Source organism: Engystomops pustulosus, chromosome 3 (assembly GCF_040894005.1).
Source record: "Engystomops pustulosus chromosome 3, aEngPut4.maternal, whole genome shotgun sequence".
In the NCBI taxonomy this organism is placed as follows: Eukaryota; Metazoa; Chordata; class Amphibia; order Anura; family Leptodactylidae; genus Engystomops; species Engystomops pustulosus.
The window spans coordinates 155,819,973-155,839,378 of NC_092413.1; the positions used below are offsets into that span (position 1 = coordinate 155,819,973).

At 41.8% G+C, this 19,406-nt stretch overlaps 1 protein-coding gene and 3 non-coding genes across 5 annotated transcripts; all 4 read left to right on the forward strand.

The window, feature by feature from the left end:
* Window positions 1–8,829: 8,829 nt before the first annotated feature.
* Window positions 8,830–17,419, forward strand: LOC140122165 (eukaryotic initiation factor 4A-II). 2 transcript variants are annotated; one of them, XR_011854264.1, is made up of 12 exons: window positions 8,830–8,980; window positions 10,875–10,920; window positions 10,994–11,126; window positions 11,341–11,480; window positions 12,991–13,159; window positions 13,266–13,375; window positions 14,161–14,304; window positions 14,385–14,522; window positions 14,710–14,799; window positions 15,037–15,116; window positions 15,497–15,634; window positions 16,702–16,839. XR_011854264.1 is itself a non-coding variant. In XM_072142703.1 (11 exons), the coding sequence occupies exons 1-11, from the start codon at window positions 8,952–8,954 to the stop codon at window positions 16,844–16,846; spliced, it is 1,224 nt and encodes a 407-aa protein (XP_071998804.1). In that variant the 5' UTR covers window positions 8,830–8,951; the 3' UTR covers window positions 16,847–17,419. The 2 variants fall into 2 exon arrangements, 1 of the variants encoding a protein (XP_071998804.1); XM_072142703.1 differs by lacking the exon at window positions 15,497–15,634 and having other exon boundaries at window positions 16,702–17,419.
* LOC140123303 (small nucleolar RNA SNORD2) lies at window positions 9,351–9,418 on the forward strand. The gene has a single exon (XR_011854631.1). It is a non-coding gene; the product is annotated as a small nucleolar RNA SNORD2 (small nucleolar RNA).
* Window positions 11,201–11,269, forward strand: LOC140123299 (small nucleolar RNA SNORD2). Its single transcript, XR_011854628.1, has one exon. It is a non-coding gene; the product is annotated as a small nucleolar RNA SNORD2 (small nucleolar RNA).
* On the forward strand, window positions 15,295–15,423 carry LOC140123284 (small nucleolar RNA SNORA63). Its single transcript, XR_011854614.1, has one exon. It is a non-coding gene; the product is annotated as a small nucleolar RNA SNORA63 (small nucleolar RNA).
* Window positions 17,420–19,406: the final 1,987 nt, after the last annotated feature.

Consider the following 19,406-nt stretch of genomic DNA (forward strand, 5'->3'; position numbering starts at 1 on the left):
GAAAATGGCACTTTTTTGCCATTTTAAAAAATATTTTAAAAATCTATAAAAAGTGATCAAAAGGTCGTACAGTCCTAAAAATTATATCATTGAAAATATTATCAAATGTTGCAAAAAATGACACCACCCACAGCTCCGTACAACAAAGTATAAAAAAGTTATCAGTGCCAGAAGATGGCAAAATCCCCCAAAATATTTTTGTACAGGAGGTTTTAATTTTTGTAAATGTATGAAAACATTATAAAACCTATACAAATTTGGTATCTCCATAATCGTACCAACCCAAAGAATAAAGTAGACATGTCTTTTGGGGCGCTCAGTGAAAGCCGTAATATCTAAGCCCACAAGAAAATGGCGAAAATGCGTTCTTTCACCATTTTCACTGCATTTGGAATTTTTTTTCTCGCTCCCCAGTACATGGCATGGAATATTTAATTCCATCACTATGAAGTGCAATTTGTTACGCAGACAACAAGCCATCAGACAGCTCTATACATGTAAAAATAAAAAAGCTATAGATTTTTGAAGGTGGGGAGTGAAAAATGGAAATGAAAAAAGAGGAAAGGGCCCGGTCCTTAACCGATTAAAAGTGTTTCAGTTTTCAGGATCGAGCTACTAGCAGTGCAGAGCTTGCTCAGCAATGGCAGCAGGCAGGTGTGAGCGCATCTGCACGCACTGTGAAGCGGAGACTCTTGTCTAAGAAGGGCAGCAAAGAAGCCACTTCTCTCCAGAAAAAACATCAGGGACAGACTGATATTCTGTAAAAGGTACAGAAGGTGGACTGCTGAGGACTGGGATAAAGTCATTTTCTCTGATGAACAGTGTTGCAGCGGTCGCCATTGAGACCGGGTCCATTGTGGCGTGGGGGGGGCAGAATATGTAATAATTCATTGGGGGGGGGCAGAATATGTCATAATTAATAGTGGGGGGGGGGGAAATATGTAATAATTAATTGTGGGGGGCACACAGAATATGTAATAATTAATTGTGGGGGCAGAATATGCAATAATTAATAGTGGGGGGAGAGAATATGTAATAATTCATTGTAGGGGACAGAATATGTAATAATTCATTTGGGGGGGGCAGAATATGTGATAATTCACTGTGGGGGGGCAGGATATGTAATAATTCATTGGGGGTGCAGAATATGTAATAATTCATTGTGTGTGGGGGGTCAGTCTATGAGATAATTCATTGTTGAGGGGCACAGAATATGTAATAATTCATTGTGGGGGAGAGAATATGTAATAATTAATTGTGGGGGGCACACAGAATATGTAATAATTCATTGTTGAGGGGTACAGAATATGAAATAATTCATTATGGGTGGACAGAATATTAAATAATTGTGGGGGGCAGAATATGTAATAATCACTGAAATGTCGGTTAGCAGAAGTTTTTTTAGGTATAATTGGGGGGGGGGGGGGGCTATTAGGAATTTTGTCTCGGGTCCAGTGGACTCTAGTTACGCCACTGCTGACGAATCCCCTTTCCGATTGTTTGGAACATCTGGAAAACAGCTTGTTCACAGAAGACCTGGAATATGCTGTCCAGTTCTGGGCACCGGTCCATAAAAAGGATGCCCTGGAGCTGGAGAGGGTTCAACGTAGAGCCACAAAAATGATAAGGGGTATGGAGGGTCTCAGTTATGAGGAAAGATTAAAACAACTAGATTTATTTAGTCTGGAAAAGAGACGACTACGAGGGGACATGATTAATTTATTTAAATATATGAATGGTCCATACAAAAAATATGGTGGGAAGTTGTTTCAGATTAGATCAAATCAAAAGACGAGGGGGCACTGTCTCCGTTTGGAGAAATCAAGGTTTAATCACCGGAGGCGACAGGGCTTTTTTACTATGAGAACGGTCAATCTGTGGAATAGCCTGCCTCAGGCGCTGGTCACAGCAGGGACAGCGGATAGCTTCAAGAAGGGTTTAGATGCCTTTTTACACCTAAATAACATTGATGGTTATGTTATATAGAATTGTTTCCCCTAAATCCCTTCCTCATCAAATCCCTTCCCTTCCTTGGTTGAACTTGATGGACAAGTGTCTTTTTTCAACCGTAGAAACTATGAAACTATGAGTGATACCACCAGTCTTGTCTCATGCCAACTGTAAAGCATCCTGCAGCCATTCATGTGTGGGGCGGCTTCTCAGCCAAGGGAATCGGCTCTCTCACAGTCTTGCCTAAAAACACATCCATGAATAAAGAATGGTACCAGAATGTGCTCCAAGAGATGACCCCGGTTATGATTGTTTATTTAAGGTCAGGCCCATATTAGATCATTTTAGTGCTAAGTTTGCCCAGGCATATACCCCCGCCAAACATGTGAGCGAGTCCCTGGTACAATTTAAAAGGAGACTTCAGATCCGCCAGTACCTGCCCAATAAGAGGCGAAGGTATGGCGTGAATATGTATAAGCTGTGCAAAAGTTCATCAGGGTATACCTACAAGTTCATGGTATATGAAGGGAAGGACTCCACTATAGTGCCCCCCCTTCCTGGGTTTTACTGGGAAAATAGAGTGGGATTTGGTGCACCCACTGCTGGACCGGGGCTACCACTTGTACCTGGACAATGTCTAGAAGGCACGATTGCAGGGCACTATGCAGCAACTCTGTATTGTATGTTAGGTACAAGGACAAGAGAGAGGTCCTTCTATTAACCACAACACATGCACCCTGTCCCAGTCCGAGATACCAGTTCAGAAACCCCCAAGCCTAATTGTATTTTGGATTGCAATAAGTACATGGGAGGGGTGGACTTGTCGGACCAGGTGCTTCAGCCATACAATGCCATGCGGCAGTCGAGGGTGTGGTACAAGAAGCTGGCCGTGCACATCATGCAGAGAGCACTATATAATGCTTATGTGCTACATCGATGTGCAGGCCAGAGGGGAACTTTCCTGGAATTTCAAGAGGTGGTTATTAAGTACTTTCTTTTTGTAAAGTAGGAAGGAGGGAGTGCCAGCACTTCTGGAAGCGAGGCCACATCACGCATTGTACCAGGGCAGCACTTTCCAGGAGTAGTTCCCCAAACTGCCAAGAAGGGAGGACACAGAAGAGTTGCAGGGTGTGCTCCAGAAAAGGCATTCATAGGGACACCATTTATCATTGTGAGACCTGCAAGAAAAACCAGGACTATGTATGAAAGATGCTTCCAAATTTATCACACATCCCTGGACATTTAGATGTAGATTTTACCCTGATGTAATATGCATAGCTTATACATCATGACACATGTGGCACCTTCCCTTCCAACCCCTGCCATGTGCCAAGCCTGTAGATTACTGCCGCATATGGGAAAACATGCATCATGATCTTTGGGGTGTTTGTTAGCTGTGGCAGGAGCTGGGCACGAATTGACAATGGATATTTTTTATTATGCACTATGCATTATGCATTTTATTTGGGGTTCACCTGTGGGATTAAAATGCTAACTATACCCCTGGATTAATTCATGGAGGGTTGTAGTTTCCAAAATAGGGTCAGTTCTTTGGGGTTTCTACTGTAGTGGTCCCTACGGGCATCTACAAATGCTTCAAAGTAAAATGTAGGTGCTCCAAATGCCAGTTATTCAGTTTTGAGCCCTGCGGTCTCCATCCTGCAAGTTATTGCCACATATGGGATATTCCTGTACCCGGAATAAGCTGCAGAAAGATTTTTGGAATGTTTTTTCCCCAGTGGCATGAGTTGTGTTGATTTAATTTGTCACTAGAATGGCATATTTGATTAATTGCAATGCAATTTTTACTCTGCACCATGCACTTTGTAATACATGTGATCCAGCATCTTAGGGGTTAAAATGCTCATACAACCATACATACATTTTTCGAGGGGTGCTTTTTCCAAAATGGGGTCACTTCTTGGGGGTTTCTATTGTACTGGTACTTGAGGTGCACCCCAATACCAATCTAGTGAGTAGGAGCTCCGAAAGCTAAATTAAAGTCAATTCTTTCCTCCTGAGCCCTGCCTTGTGCCTATCCTGTTGTTTATTGCCGCATATGGGATATTGCCCTAACTGGGGTAACCTGCAGAATGATTTTTGACATGTTTTTCCTCAATGGCCTAAGTTGGGCAAAATAAATTGCCAATTCCATGGCATATTTGAGAGATTAAAAATGCCATTTTTTTGCCAGATAAATTCTTTGAGCAGTGTAGTCACCAAAATACAGTTGCAATACATACAAGTATCTTACATGACTCAATAAAGTCGAGGCACTTGTACTTTATTTCATCTGGAGTAGTCCTTCTTACCAATCGCTCTCCATCGCTCTGTTTTACATGTAAATCCATATCAGATGTACAATACACAACTGAGACATAATGGGGCACATTTACTTACCCGGTCCATTCGCGTTCCAGCGGCGGCTTCTCGGACAAGCGTTCGGGTCTTCCGGCGATTCATGAAGGTCCTGCGCCCGATGTCCACCAGGTGTCGCTGCTGTGCCGAGGTCCGCCGAGTTGCGTCGGAGTTCACTGATCTCTTCCTGGTGCATGTGAGTATGGCCCGTGCGACCAATTTTTTGTTTTAAATGCGGCGGTTTTTCCAAATCCGTCGGGTTTTTGTTCGGCCACGCCCCCCGATTTCCGTCGCGTGCATGCCAGCGCCAATGCGCCACAATCCGATCGTGTGCGCTAAAAACCCGGGCCAATTCAGGGAAAATCGGCGCAAATCGGAAATATTCGGGTAACACGTTGGGAAACCGCGAATCGGGCCCTTAGTAAATGACCCCCAATATGTATAAATCATATTATAGTGTAATGCGAACTAAGAACACTAAAAACAGACAAGGTGAGTCAAATAGCAGTAGTAATTCACTCTGTGCCAGGAACGGAATTTATACGTTTCACTAAGTGGCCGGCTCACTACAGCCCTAGATAAATTCATTTAGGGATGTAGTTTCCTAAGTGGTGTCATGTTTAGGGGTTTTCTATCGCACTGGTACTTTATGGGCTCTTCAATTACGCTGTGGCACCACAAAACATTTGTAGACAAATTGGGCTGCCAAAATCCCAATAGCACTAACTCTGTTCTGGACATTGCAGTGTGGTGAAAGAGCAGTTGACATCCACATATTGACATCCAGTTGATATCTGGTATTGCCGTACTTAGAAGAAACAGGCCAAAAATTTAGGGATGTATATTTAGCTATAATACCTTATGAATGGGTACATTTAGGGCTAAATGAGAATAATCTTATACAACAATTCATTTTTGTTTGCTTCTAGAGAAAGAATTAAAGGGTTAACAGACTTCTCAAATGCTGATTTGAATAGTTTGAGATGTTGGGTTTATAAAATGGTGTTACTTGTGGGGGTATATAGTACATAAGCCTTTATAGGGCACTTCCAAACTGAATTGGTCATCAGACATTTAGCATTTTTCAAATCTTTTGAAAATCTGAGAAGTTGCTACTAAAACTTGAAACCTTCTCACATCCGTAAAAAAAAATGGAAACCTAAAACAAATTATGGCAATAAAAAGACCAATGGCAAAAGGTTTCTATAAAAAAAAATTAGTGGTGTGACTTTTCGTCTAAAAAGTAGAGCAGTTGAAATGTTTTACGTGTACAGAGCTGTGTGAGGGCTTATTTTGTGCGTAACAAATTTTACTTTCCCGTAATGTTATTTATTTTAACATGCCGTGTACTGCGAAGCTGAAAAAAAATTCCAAATGTCGAAAAATTGAAAAAAAACCGCACATGTGTCACGTTCTTGTGGGCTCAGTTTTTTCGACTTTGACTGTGCACTCAAAATAACACCTCAGCTTTATTCTTTGGTTTGGTGCGATCGCGGTGATACCAAATTTATACAGGTTTTATTGTGTTTTAATACATTTTCAAAAATTAAACGAATGTGTACAAAAAAGAAAAAAAAAATTTTGCCATCTTCTGACGCTAATAACTTTTTCATACTTTGGTGCACGGAGATGTGTGAGGTGTAATTTTTTTGCGAAATGAGGCGACGTTTTCATTGCTACCATTTTGAGGTCTGTGCGACATTTTGATCATTTTTTATTTCATTTTTTATGTTATGTAAAAAGGTGTAAAAGTCACATTTCGGACATTTTCCCGTCCCGGAGGTCACCGCCGCCCGTAACCGTTTTTATATTTTGATAGATCAGGCAATTTGGGACGCGGCAATACCTAATATGTTTGTGATTTTTACTGTTTATTATGTTTTATATCCGTTCTAGGGAAAGGGGGGTGATTTGAACTTTTAATATTTTATTAATTTTTTTTATTTTTTAAACTTTTTTTTTTCACAATTTTTTAGACCATCTAGGGTACATTAACCCTAGATGGTCAGATCGCTCCTACCATATGCTGCAATACTTCTGTATTGCAATATATGGCATTTTTGCAGCACATTCATTACAATGAGCCACTGGCTCATTGTAACGAAACTGCAGAAGCCATGTAGCCTCGTGTCAAAAGAAGACCCGAGGCTACCATGGCAACCAATTGCCACCCCTCGATGATGTTCGGGGGCGCAGGGATCGCAATAAAGATGGCGGCGCCCGCGAGCCGCTGTCTTTTAAACGCCACCGGCGACTTTGCCGGCAGCAATGACATGGTTAATAGCCGCGATCGGTGCAAGCACCAACCGCGGTTATTAGCGGTGGGGGTTTTCTGCAAAATGCAAAAACCCCCACCTTTGTATGAAGAGGACTCAGCCCGTGAGCCCTCTTCATACATCCCTTATACCTTAGCGTTAAGGGGTTAAGGTAGATCGGGTAGGTGCCTCTATTGGATGTGACCCTTTTAAGGGCTAATCCTCATGTCCCTGCAATCTTTTATTTGCCTAAAATGATAATTTTCTTAAGAGGCTACTGGGGCGTGGAGTAGCTGGAGCTGAGGCTACACGGTGCAGTAGCCTGTTTGATCCTCTCACCAGATATCTTCAGCGCACAGCTATGAGGAGTTTCGCGCCCTGTGAAGCCGGAGTTTTGCGCATATACCCACAACTGCATATTAGGCAAATAAAAGTTATAAAAACATTCCAGGGACATGAGGATTAGCCATTAAAAGGGCTATCCTCACGTCCAATGGAGCCACCTACCACCCGATCTACCTTAACAGGTAGATCAGTGGTGGTAGGTTTACTTTAAGGGGTTAAAGTATTAGAAGATAGGATAATCATTACTCTTGACCCAGCCTTTTCTCCTAAAGTGATGTCTAATTTCCACAAGCACCAGGAGATTGCCCTACCATCCTTTGGAATAAACACTATGACGTCATGGGGAGCGACGATCTTTGGCAAGATGGCCGCCCATGTGCCGCCATCTTTTTGAAGCCATCGCAAGCTTTGCCAGCTGCGATCAACGGGATAGCACCCGTGATTGGTGCTACTCACCTTTAATTAAATTCCTTTGCCATATGTAAACATTTCTTCAATTGGATGTTATTAAAAATATATATATAAAAAAGATAATTTCTCATAAATGTAGCCATGTTGTCCCTTAGAAACGAGACAACATATAAATGGCAAGTTAATGAAATTGAATGTGAATGCCCAGACGAGAATAACCCTTTCTGCTCTCTCTCCCTGGCAGTAGTATGCAATGTGCATTATTTTCATAGATCAAACTGAAAGTAAGAGGTCAAACCTCCCACCTCAAAGCTGTTTAACCAAACACAGGGAGATTAGATGTGAGCTCATGCAGCCTCCACAAACAGAAAAGGCTGGAATAAGCATCTCTATGGGAGGGGGTAGATAGCTTGTATAAAAAAAATTATAAAAAAAGCAAAACATTTGTTAATGTAGTATACACCAAAAATGTACACCACTTCCTTCCACACATACAATATATATTTTCTATATAAAAAACGCATGACAGTCAGGGTACATTCAGACAGCCGTCTATGGGGATGTATATGCGGACACAAATTTGCGGGCGAATATACCTCCGCATAGACGGCAATGGCAGTCTCCAGCGCACAGTGATATGGCATACAGCTGTGTAAATGTACCCTTACACTTGAATCCCTTTAGGCTCTGCACCGTACGTGTAAGGCACAGAGGTGCTGAGGCTGCATATTGAAGAAAACACCCACTGTTAATACCCGCAATCGGTGCTAGCAACAATCGCAAGTATTAAAGTGGTATTCCCATTTCAACAAATAAATGTTATTGTTCGTATAATGAAAAGTTATACAATTTTCAAATATACTTTATGTATCAATTCCTCATGGGTTTTTTACATCTCTGCTTGTTATCTTGAGTACATTTAATTAACTTTGTGGGAATACCCCTTTAAGTGACCCCCAGCCCTTTGAGTATATGTTCATGCAACCATAATCCACACATACAGCTTGCACATGCCCCATGTATGTAGCATTGGAAGCTCATTACACCGATCTTTTTGTCTTTATTAATTGTTTTAATGTTTATTCTTTTTCTTCATTCCTTTGAGTATATCCGTGCTGTCTGTGGAGCTGGGGTCACCCATAAATAACAGCGTGTCATACACTTGTGTTCACTACAATCACGTCATGGAAACTTCTGCTTCCACTCCCAAAACTTATTCTAGCAGCGTAGTCCACCCCACGTGTTACGTCACTCATGTAACCGGCCGCAAGCAGGGCGGAGCTTTGCAGGGGCCGGGGAGAGAAACCCCGTGCATCCCAGAGACCTATAACCTACTCACATTTGCTGCAATATCTTTCCGCCATACGGAAAGAGTGTTTTGAGAGAAAAAATTCCTTCTCCGCTGAAGATATAGGTTCTACAGAACACGACATACTGAATAAAACAGTTTTCCGTGACACCTATCTGGAATATAGTAAAGTGCAGACAGGATATGCTGTTGGGATGCGCTAGGGGCTTTACACACCGTGATGGTATTCCTGCGCCGTTCAGTAATGTAGTTCCGGCTATATAAACGGCGTGTGCGCCCTCCTCAAATCCTTTTCAGTTGAGCTCTGAAACGTGGTGCGGATCATGTCTGGCGGCTCTGCGGATTATTCAAGGTAATTGGCCCAGTGAGCCGGGGTCCTGCCGCCTCGCACGCTGCTGCTGCACAGCTCTAGTCACTAGAGCTGCTGGAGGCTTCTGCCCCGGGTAGCGGGTGTGTAGGCCCAGCCGCGCTGTAGTGTCTGTACACACTGTAGTGACCTATAGCAGTGACGTGCGGCATTTATCGCTGGTAACGGGACACGGTCGGCGTATTAGGACCGTCAGTGTTTCAGGTTCGGCCCATGTTACCCCCTGAGCAGTGGACGGGGAGCGGATTCTGGCGGCCCGGGGAGGGGACAGCGCCGCAGGGGGGAGGAGGGATCCTTTGGGCACAACATGGCGGATAGGAGGGGGCGCACGTATGTCAGTGCAGGTGCTCCTGATAAGTGACATGATGGTAACCATCTTTCGGGACTGACCTGATATGGAGAGAATTTACTTACTGATCACTTGTACAGGCCCCACTGCAGGGTGGTATGTGCCCCTCACATCTGTTACTGCCACCTAGTTTGGGGAATGTCTAAACACTTTGAGCACCAGAGCTGTGTCCTGCTATCTGTCATCTGATAACTGCTGGGTGGGTGAGTGACCTGTATCCAGTATCTAGAAGCATGTGTAGCACATATCACATGTCAGCTATAGGTGCCTGGTTCTGATCGGAACCAGATCAACTGGTATGAAGCTAAGATTTCTCCAGGATCAACCATTAAATCACTGATTTGTCCTATCTCATCTCGAGAGCTTTTTATAGCAGTAAAAAGTAGCAGAACATGTTTACATACTCAGTATAACACAGCATTCCTTCAGTGGATCAGAATAAATATACACTTCTAATCCAAGGGATTCCGTTTGTTGGCTCCACAGATGGTTATAGGTCCCCTGGTACAGGTTTAGCTACTGCTTGCACCAGGGCCAGATTAGAGGGGCTCCCTGGGCTCTAGCCCCGGGGCCCCCACCACTTTCACTTTTTAAGGGGCCCCCACCAGTTTCCGACAGTCAGCAACTCAGTTTTTGTGGCGGTATTCTACAGGGGGGCTGGCAGGCTATATACTACAGGGGAGCTGGCAGGCTATATACTTCCAAAAACATTGTTGGAAGGGCCCCCACCAGTTTGCGCCCAGGGGCCCCCACCATCCTTAATCCGGCCCTGGCTTGCACCCTAACCCTAGGAGTGTCTTAATTGGCCCCTTAAAACATGGCATAAAGCATGTCATCAAGAGCACATGTTATGCCCCAATATGGGTGCTCTTGTTTTTGCATATGGATTGGACCTGAGGCAGACTAACCCAAACACTGGAAAAGGAGCTGGAGTCTGACCTAATGGTCCTCTAGAACTGAAGTCCAGGCCTGCAAATGCCCATAGCTGACTTAATGGTACAAAGGCAAATTATGCAGAACTAATACTGTACCTTCTGCATTATTTCTTAATGGACATGACTTGAATTCTGTCATGTCTCAGGAAACTTGGCTCCGCTCCTTTGGATGGTGATAGAAAAAAATGTTCTGTACATGCACTGGTATCCAGAGGAAGAATAGATGTCAGCATTTAGTCTAGTTGCTTGAAACATGTTGTAAAATCTACATATGGCAGAGACATGAAACTGCTTTCTTTAAAGAAGATCTTTTGAGGTCACTGAAAGTGTAAATATATGGGGGTAAATCCTGCTGTCATGGCAGGAAATTAGATATAGAAGGGCTGCAACAGCCCCTCTGGTCCAGATGTTGTCTAGGTCCTGTCTTAATTTGGCCATTCTGTACCTTGTGAATGGTGAACTTTGACTCCAGTGTTGGGTACATTGCTTTGTGAAATTCTCAGTTTATACAGAACTCCATAGTCCAACACCCACAATTTGTTTAAAATTGGCAGAATATTTCCACGTATCATGTTTTTTTTGCATTTCTTTTTAGAGACCATGGAGGCCCTGAAGGAATGGACCCCGATGGTGTCATTGAGGTTGGTACCATAAAATGTTTGGTTATTATTGGTATTGTTTGCTGAAGGCTAAATGACTCCTGTCTTCCTACAGAGCAACTGGAATGAAATTGTTGACAATTTTGATGACATGAACTTAAAAGAATCTCTTCTAAGGGGAATCTATGCCTATGGTTTTGAAAAGCCTTCTGCCATTCAGCAGCGAGCCATCATTCCCTGCATTAAAGGTTTGTATGATTTCTGACAATGTATGTACATATTGTAAGCTAGATGTTCCTGAATTCCCTGTATGATCCTAGACAAGTGAAATGATGGTAACCATCTTTCGGGACTGACCTGAAATGGAGAGAACTTTACTTTCTGATCACTTGTTCAGGTTGTTCTTAGGTTACACATGCAGGTAATATTTGGGAACATTAAATGTCTCCCTACTCTTTTTAGGGTATGATGTGATTGCTCAAGCTCAGTCAGGTACTGGCAAGACAGCCACATTTGCCATTTCCATCCTGCAGCAGCTGGAGATTGAGCTCAAGGAGACCCAAGCTCTAGTATTGGCTCCCACAAGAGAACTGGCTCAACAGGTATTGACAGGGTAGCTTGCAATTGTGTGCTGCAAAAGTTTCAGATTCCACAACTGTGAGTGCAGATGGCTTCACCGCCCTCTGTGTCAATTGCCTTACTGCTTTATCCAATGGTTTGAGTTTTTATTAGACTAGAATACCGATTCTATTGCTTTACTACTTTCTCTAATGCTCTACAAGACTTGCTATGCAGTTGTGTAATATGGAAACTGCAGTGTGCAGAATGTTCAGATGCACTGTTCATTTCATGGAGCTTTGCATGCCACTTGTGAAAGACTTGTTCAAATGTCACACTTTATGTCCAGATGCTTCAGTCCCACTGGTTAATGTCACATATAAGACATCAGAACAAAACTGGCTATACAAAATCTAAATGGCTTTTCTTAATCATATTTGTGTAGAAAGTAATCTTTTATACTTTGACTCAATCTCAGAAAAGCCATTGCATCCTGATTATTTGAGGGTAACATTTGTTCTCCACCTTTGCCTGTAGAAGAGACCACAGCATTCAGGAGTGTTGCTGTCTCATCACTCCCAAAATACAGCACTGAATAAAAGGTTTACTTGGTACTGTAGCTGTTCATTATTATTTTTTTTTTTTCGTTCTGCACCATGGCTCAGCCATGTCACATGTGTTGCAAGTGTGCAGCCTAAAATGCTGCTGCTTCAGTCAACTTTGAGTATTGTGACTAGTGACCTATTCATGTTTGCTTCTGGCAGCAGCTTATCTCCCTAGAGCTAGAGGAGGCATTCTGAAGTTTGTTACCACTTCTTCCCTTCTACTGGCAAGGGTAGAAGTAGTGGTGTCTATTAAAACTTTTTGCTTTAATACTGCAGTCTGGCCACAACCTAGTAGTGAATACTTTGCATGTCAAGACTCAGTTTCCTTTTGCTGCAGATGTTTTAACCATTTTAAGTGGTAATCTGAATTTTTATTTTTTTTAATGGAGAAATATCTGATTTCTTTAACATCCAAACATGGTTGGATGAAGAAATCTAGTCAAACATGGGATTTGCCATTATCCTAAACTTGCATGCTTTTTGTTTGGAGGTATGCTTGCTGAAGGGGACCATATCACTATTGCCTAGTGCACTCGCATTTGTTTAAGGCAGACTGGAGCATGTACACTTACTGCAGATGGTTACCATGCCACCTGTGATCACACTAGACTGGAGATGGCAGCTATTCTCTGCACCTGAACTGCTGTTGGGTCTTGAGTATGGCTGTTTTGTTATATGAAGCAATCTAATGCCTAGAATAACATGACCGTTCGTAGATCTGCACATACCTTAGTGCATACTGCCCCATGTAGCAACTAGCCAACCATAAACCTTGTAGCCTAGCAAACTGTAACCCTTGTAAGAATATAAGCTTGACACTTCATTCTTTTGAGATAATTTTCCATAAGTCTTCAACAATCTTTCAGCGCCATTATTTGTCACTTCTAACCAGCATACCTATACTTGTGGACTTCCTTTTCTAATAATCTTGCAAATTGTATGTTCTTAGATTCAAAAGGTTATTTTGGCCCTGGGTGACTACATGGGCGCAACATGCCATGCTTGCATCGGAGGAACAAATGTCCGCAATGAAATGCAGAAACTTCAGGCAGAAGCGCCACACATTGTTGTAGGAACACCGGGAAGAGTGTTTGATATGTTGAATAGACGCTATTTATGTAAGTGGCCTACAACTAGTTTCCTTTCCTTCATACTATAGCTATTTTAATCGGCTCACTGTAAAACAAAAAAAATAGCCCTAAATGGCCTGTTCTTAACTTTCAGCCCCAAAATGGATAAAGATGTTTGTTTTGGATGAAGCCGATGAAATGTTGAGCCGTGGATTTAAAGATCAAATATATGAGATCTTTCAAAAATTGAGCACAAACATTCAGGTAATTAAAGAATTAAGATTTGATTTATTTTAATTGGATTATACAGCACTATTTTATAGGGGCGCAGCAGACATCCACGGGCATTGCTTACTTTCCTTTCCTATAGTTAAAGGAAAATGCCCATTAAGGTAAATCCTATGGTAGGTTCCACAATACTTGTATATTAGCAAACTTGCACGCACGCAGAGGCTACTGGTGCGTGGAGTAGCCTTTGTTCCAACAGCCTAGACAAGCAACTCCATACCACAGTAGCCTGTCTGGGCTGTGGGAGCAAATGCTACTCCACGTCCTAGTAGCTTCTGCAGGTGTGTGGTGTGTGTGTTTTATATAAAAGGGTTGTGGAACTGTTGGTACTGAGGGGAAGTGGAACCTGCCATTGAATCTACCTTAAAGTCTGTGCTGGTAAAGTGATAAAAGTACTCCCTTATGACCTTTCTGATATGGAAATTCTTTTATCCTGGATATTACACTAGGATTCTCCCAGGCTGCCAGTGAACCATGCACCGTTATGACTCAAAGTTCTGTCTACTTGATGCCCGCTTGGCAATATTACAATATAAACATTAAAAGCTAGTTAAACCGCTTTAATGGATAGATTCCTGGAGTTTTCCTTTAAGTTAGGTTTTTAATATAGTATCAGGAATGCAGTTCTTGTCTGAGCACCACAAGGTTTTAAGGTGAAAGGTGAGGTTGAGGGCTGCATGTTGAGACAAATAACCTTTTTGGCTATACTGTTCCCACATAATGCATCTTCTATATTCATCATAATCTTTATATATTCTTAGGTTGTGTTACTTTCTGCCACTATGCCCACTGACGTGTTGGAAGTGACCAAAAAGTTCATGCGTGATCCAATTCGCATCTTAGTTAAAAAGGAGGAATTGACTTTGGAGGGCATTAAGCAGTTCTACATTAATGTTGAACGAGAGGTAAGGGTTCTAAAAAGTTGGTTGGTTTTTATTTTTACTCTGATGTTTTTTTGAAAGCCTAACATCTTATACTTTTTTAGGAGTGGAAGTTGGACACTCTTTGTGATTTGTATGAGACTTTGACTATTACACAAGCTGTGATTTTCTTGAATACCAGGAGAAAAGTGGACTGGCTCACAGAGAAAATGCACGCAAGAGACTTTACAGTTTCTGCTTTGGTAAGTAGTGTGATTACACTAGCAGGAAATGAAGCAGCCTAGCAGTGTTGCTTTGTTGTCATTCCCCTGCTGAAATAAACTTGTTTCCTTCTATCCCTGACTGGTCACTGTGGCAGGCAGGGACGCTTGGTCTCGTACAACTGACACGTAAATGCCTTTGACTTTACTAACAAACTTTCCTTGACAGCATGGTGACATGGATCAGAAGGAGCGAGATGTCATTATGAGGGAGTTCAGATCTGGGTCTAGTCGTGTGTTGATCACTACTGACTTACTGGTAAGTAGAAATGCCTATAACCAAAGACCTTTTATTTCTGTGACAGGTACTTATACCTAGCAGTAAAGTTCTTTGGGAGAGAAAGAGCCATATTCCACAGTGGACTACACAGTTGTAGTTCACCACTATACTATGGCTGACAATCCATACACTTTATAGGACAAATGAAGTGCTGTAATTGGACAATATATTCTACATTTGGTCAATACATTCTATAATGAACTGTTCATTTTGTAGGCACGTGGCATAGATGTGCAGCAAGTTTCCCTAGTCATAAACTATGACCTGCCAACCAACCGTGAGAACTACATTCACAGGTCTGTATGTTAAAACTCTGTACAAGCTACTGCACAGCAATGCAAGGTTTGCTTGCCTATGCATTTATGGAACTGGCTGATTGAATGGGTGCCAATGGCTAGTAGTTATGTTACAGCAAGGTCTGTGCCAAAGCATTAAATGCCTTCTGTGGGTATGACTTGAAGGAAAGCATTTATCATGCAGGATAAGTTACAGTATAGCTGTTAAGTGCTGTCCTGTCGTTCCCCCTGCAAAAAATAAATTGCTTCCTACTATCCCTGCCTGTTTTGACCTTCACAGCAGACAGGGACGCTTGGTCTCAAACAATCTTTCTTTTAAAATAAATGACATTTCACTAAATCCTCAGGCAAACTTCTTATGAGTTTTTATGTTCAAATAGTTGAGGAGCAGAGTACAGTTGCTCCTGGACACTGCTGAAAATGGCCTGTGGAAGTGATGTGCAATTTCTCACTTCGAGAAAACACATCTGGTCGTGACATGAAGGCGGCCAGTGGAGCATCGATTAATACTTGTAAAGGTAATTCACTTTAATTTCTACCTGTTGCTACTACACAACAGATGAGCTATTAAACTATTGGTATTAATGCCTTGGCCTTTGCTGTCAATATGCCTTGTATAGACCAAGTACAGTGGCTTCCACTCAGACGAAGCAACTGGTCAGTTTATAAAATTTGTAACCTAAATCACACTTTGCAGTTCTTGGAATGACCTTGTGCCTCTTCCAGTCACTTGAAAATTGTTACTAAGTGTGAATTTGCACATGTGGAAGCAGTGGCTATGAGCTAGCTCATTGCGACAATCAACGTGCATTGTGCACGGTAAGCATTCTTACCACTGTATCAGAGGTGTGCTGCACAGGACAAGCTGTATACATGTCCTTATTTGTGGTGCAGCAGTTCAGCTTTTCATGGGGGAGGCATGAGCAGCGCTTGCCTTTTCCCACTTAAAGCATGTGCATGTAGCAAAAACCTGTACTGCATGTTTGTGCCACATCTAATTTTCAAAAGAATGTCAAAGCAACTTCACTGAGGGAATGGATCTGGTGACAGACCCTGTTTAGTGTCCAGGTAATCTCTAGTACAGTACTTCAACTTAAAGTTGGTCCATGGAGCTCTCCATAAATCATTCTGCCTTACCTTTGTGTACATCAAATTTAAATTTCACGTACACATTTTCATTTTTGGGCAAATATTAAATGGTCAAACTAACCTTTTGCGTAGATTAAGTGTACTAGACTACTTTTACCAATACGTGCAAAAATTATCTGCTGAAAAGTTTGCTTCAATCACAACATCTAACAAATTGAAAGAAGCTTTGTCCTCTGAGTGCATTCAGTTCATTCTGGGTATTTTTCTTTGTCTTAAAATCCTTTTTACAACTGAATACTCGCCTAAGGGCTTGTCCAATAAATGGAAATGTCTTGTAAAAATGGTACAGCACAATTCATTGGTCTAGGGATGTGCCAGTATTACAGCTTACATGGGCTTGTATGTCGTCTGATAAGGTGCTGAGCATTTAGTCCCTTATTTCAGAGTCAGTGTTGCTGGCTTTAACAGAGTAAAATTTTGTTTTCCCCCTTTCTAGGATTGGTCGTGGAGGTCGTTTTGGAAGAAAGGGGGTGGCCATAAACTTTGTTACGGAGGAGGATAAGCGAATTCTTCGTGATATTGAGACTTTCTACAATACTACAGTGGAGGAGATGCCAATGAATGTGGCCGATCTTATTTGATTCCTTGGATGAGATTTTTTTGAATGCCGTACTCGCTATTGCTGAATTGGCGAATCACGACGCGCATTGTGCTTTTCTTTGGAAAATATATTGAATCTTGTCTCGATGCTAATGACTGATCAGAAATACAGATTTATTTGATAAGCAAAGCGACACTCGTCGCCCTCTCTGGAAGGAAAGCTGTGGGCTTTATAGTCTTTCCAGAGCTTAGACTGTTGGGGTGGGTTGTAAAGCGATGGGGTCTTTACATTTTTGTGTTCAACATTTATTTAGCAGTTCTAGAGAAGTGGTTGTGTTTGATGTTCTCTATCATTTAATAATTTACTTATGGACTAAAAAATATAAGTGCTGTATAAAATCGGCAAATTATGTTAAATTAGCATATACGCCTTTATTGTACATTACAGATGTAGAGTTTACAAATTTAAAAGCCTATAATTGATTTTAAATGTATTTATTCAAAAAGTGCATTTGTGCTAGACCCTGAACCCCCAACAATCTATATTGTGTTTAGCTGAATTGTAAAGTTGCACATAAATATAAATGTTTAATAAATAGTATATTTACGCCTTATTTGGTTCAAGTTTGTCAGTAAGTCTGGGTAATGAGATGCTGGCTGCACCCTGTAATGACACCATAGACTTTATATGACAGTTGATGGCACAAGCTGGTGATGCCACCGCCCCCACCCACAAAGTGTTGGCTGTATTTCCTAATTTGCATCAAGTGAGTTTTCTGGTAAGAACCATTTTCATTCATCACCATCAAACTCTTAGGACAGTGGCTCCCAGACTTCACAATGACATGTTCCACTTTTGGATTAGATTGAATATTAGATGTCCCTTGAAAATCTTCTTTAAAAGCAATCATTGGTGGCAGTGGGCTAGGTTCTATGTACAGCGGATATGTAGACTGTATACATTGTTCAGCTGCAAGCGACCTGCTGGTCACCCAGATACAGCCACTTAAGCAGTGCACCCAATAACCTAAAACTGCTGAACTGAATTTGTAGGTTCAGTGATTTTAGGTGTAGTGTACCCACACAAACTCTTCTTGGTGGTAGGATTAACACTGCATTCTCCATAACAAGCTGCAAATGTAGACAAAGATCACTAGGTATTTCTGCAATTTTTATCCACTAAGTTCCCTTTTAATTGGATGACCTGTAATTTCTCAACTTTGCAAGCAACAAGGTTCTTTTGATCTGAAATAAAAATTGGTATTATGTACTGTGTAGTAATTGGCTTCTGCACCAGTTACCACTTTAAAGGGGTATTCCCATAGAGAAAATTCTTGCATATCTCGGGACAAAATAACCTCAGTCCTTGTGTGTATACCTTTTTGGTTGCCCCTGGGTTATGACTGTACATCTTCTATCTAGGGTTGGGTGTGATCTCCTACTTGCTGCAGTCTCTGCAATCCAGCCCCTCCTGTTGCATGCAAAGAGGAGCTCACACAATTCCTCAACAGGGGGCTATTTTCTAGCTTAAGTGTGCTATATGCATCTCCTCAACTCTCCACTTTGTCAGATACTAGTAGTATCTTCAGAAGGTAAATAAAAGTGTAGCTGGACCATGATCTAAGCACACCGTCAGTACACAGCATCTCGTAGCACTAGAAGGATCATGAAGTTTCTGCTTGGTCCCCATCCACACTCTGGAATTTTACGCTGAGCAGTCTAGGGCATGATGGTAGCTAAAACTGGGTACAATTTTACAAGTAAGGGGGTTAACAATGATGGGGGGAAAACCTCTAAGGACTCTGATAAATATCAAATGAGCTCTTACTGTAAAGAACTAGGTGCATGACAATTGGAATAGAATGGGCCTTGAGCCTCTCTAAGGAATCCCTAGCAATGGTCAGAATAAATGTTGGTTCAGGGCTTTTCAAAAAAGCAGGGCAGGATCCAGCAATAATGAGAGCCCTAGGAGGAATCTAGTCACTTTCCAATAAAGGAAGATTAACTGCAATGTGAACATTTTGTCACTGATGGGATTTCACCCAAACTAGGAAATGGGAGGCAAGTAAAGAAGTCCGGCTGCAATATAAAATTCTATGAGGCAGTATATAGCAATATCTATGGAGCAATCTAATAAACTTATCACATTAAATATAAATTTTGGTTTTTGTGCTTCTATTGCATTCTTATTGCTCCACCAGTTACTCATTTGCACCAAATGTTCCCACCTTGTCCCCCATGACAGCCTATCTGGAGGTTGCCCCTTAAAGGAAACCCACCATTCGATGGATAATAGAGATGGGTGAATCTATTCTAACAAAGTGGAATTCGGTCCGAATTTCAGGGAAAATCCGATGAATCATGAATCCGAAGTTTACAGTAGTTTGTGGGAACAAAGTGTTTGAGTTTTTTTTTTTTGTCCTTTTTTTACCAAAATAGGCACGAGCACAACGTGTTACATGGGGCAAAGAACTCTGGGAAGAAGAAAGGAACGCCCTCTATCACATGTGCAGACCTGTAAGCCAATCGGCGACCGGCTGGCTTATGTGATGTCACACAGACCTATAAAAACAGGCAACCCTTTCCAATTGCAGCATTTCA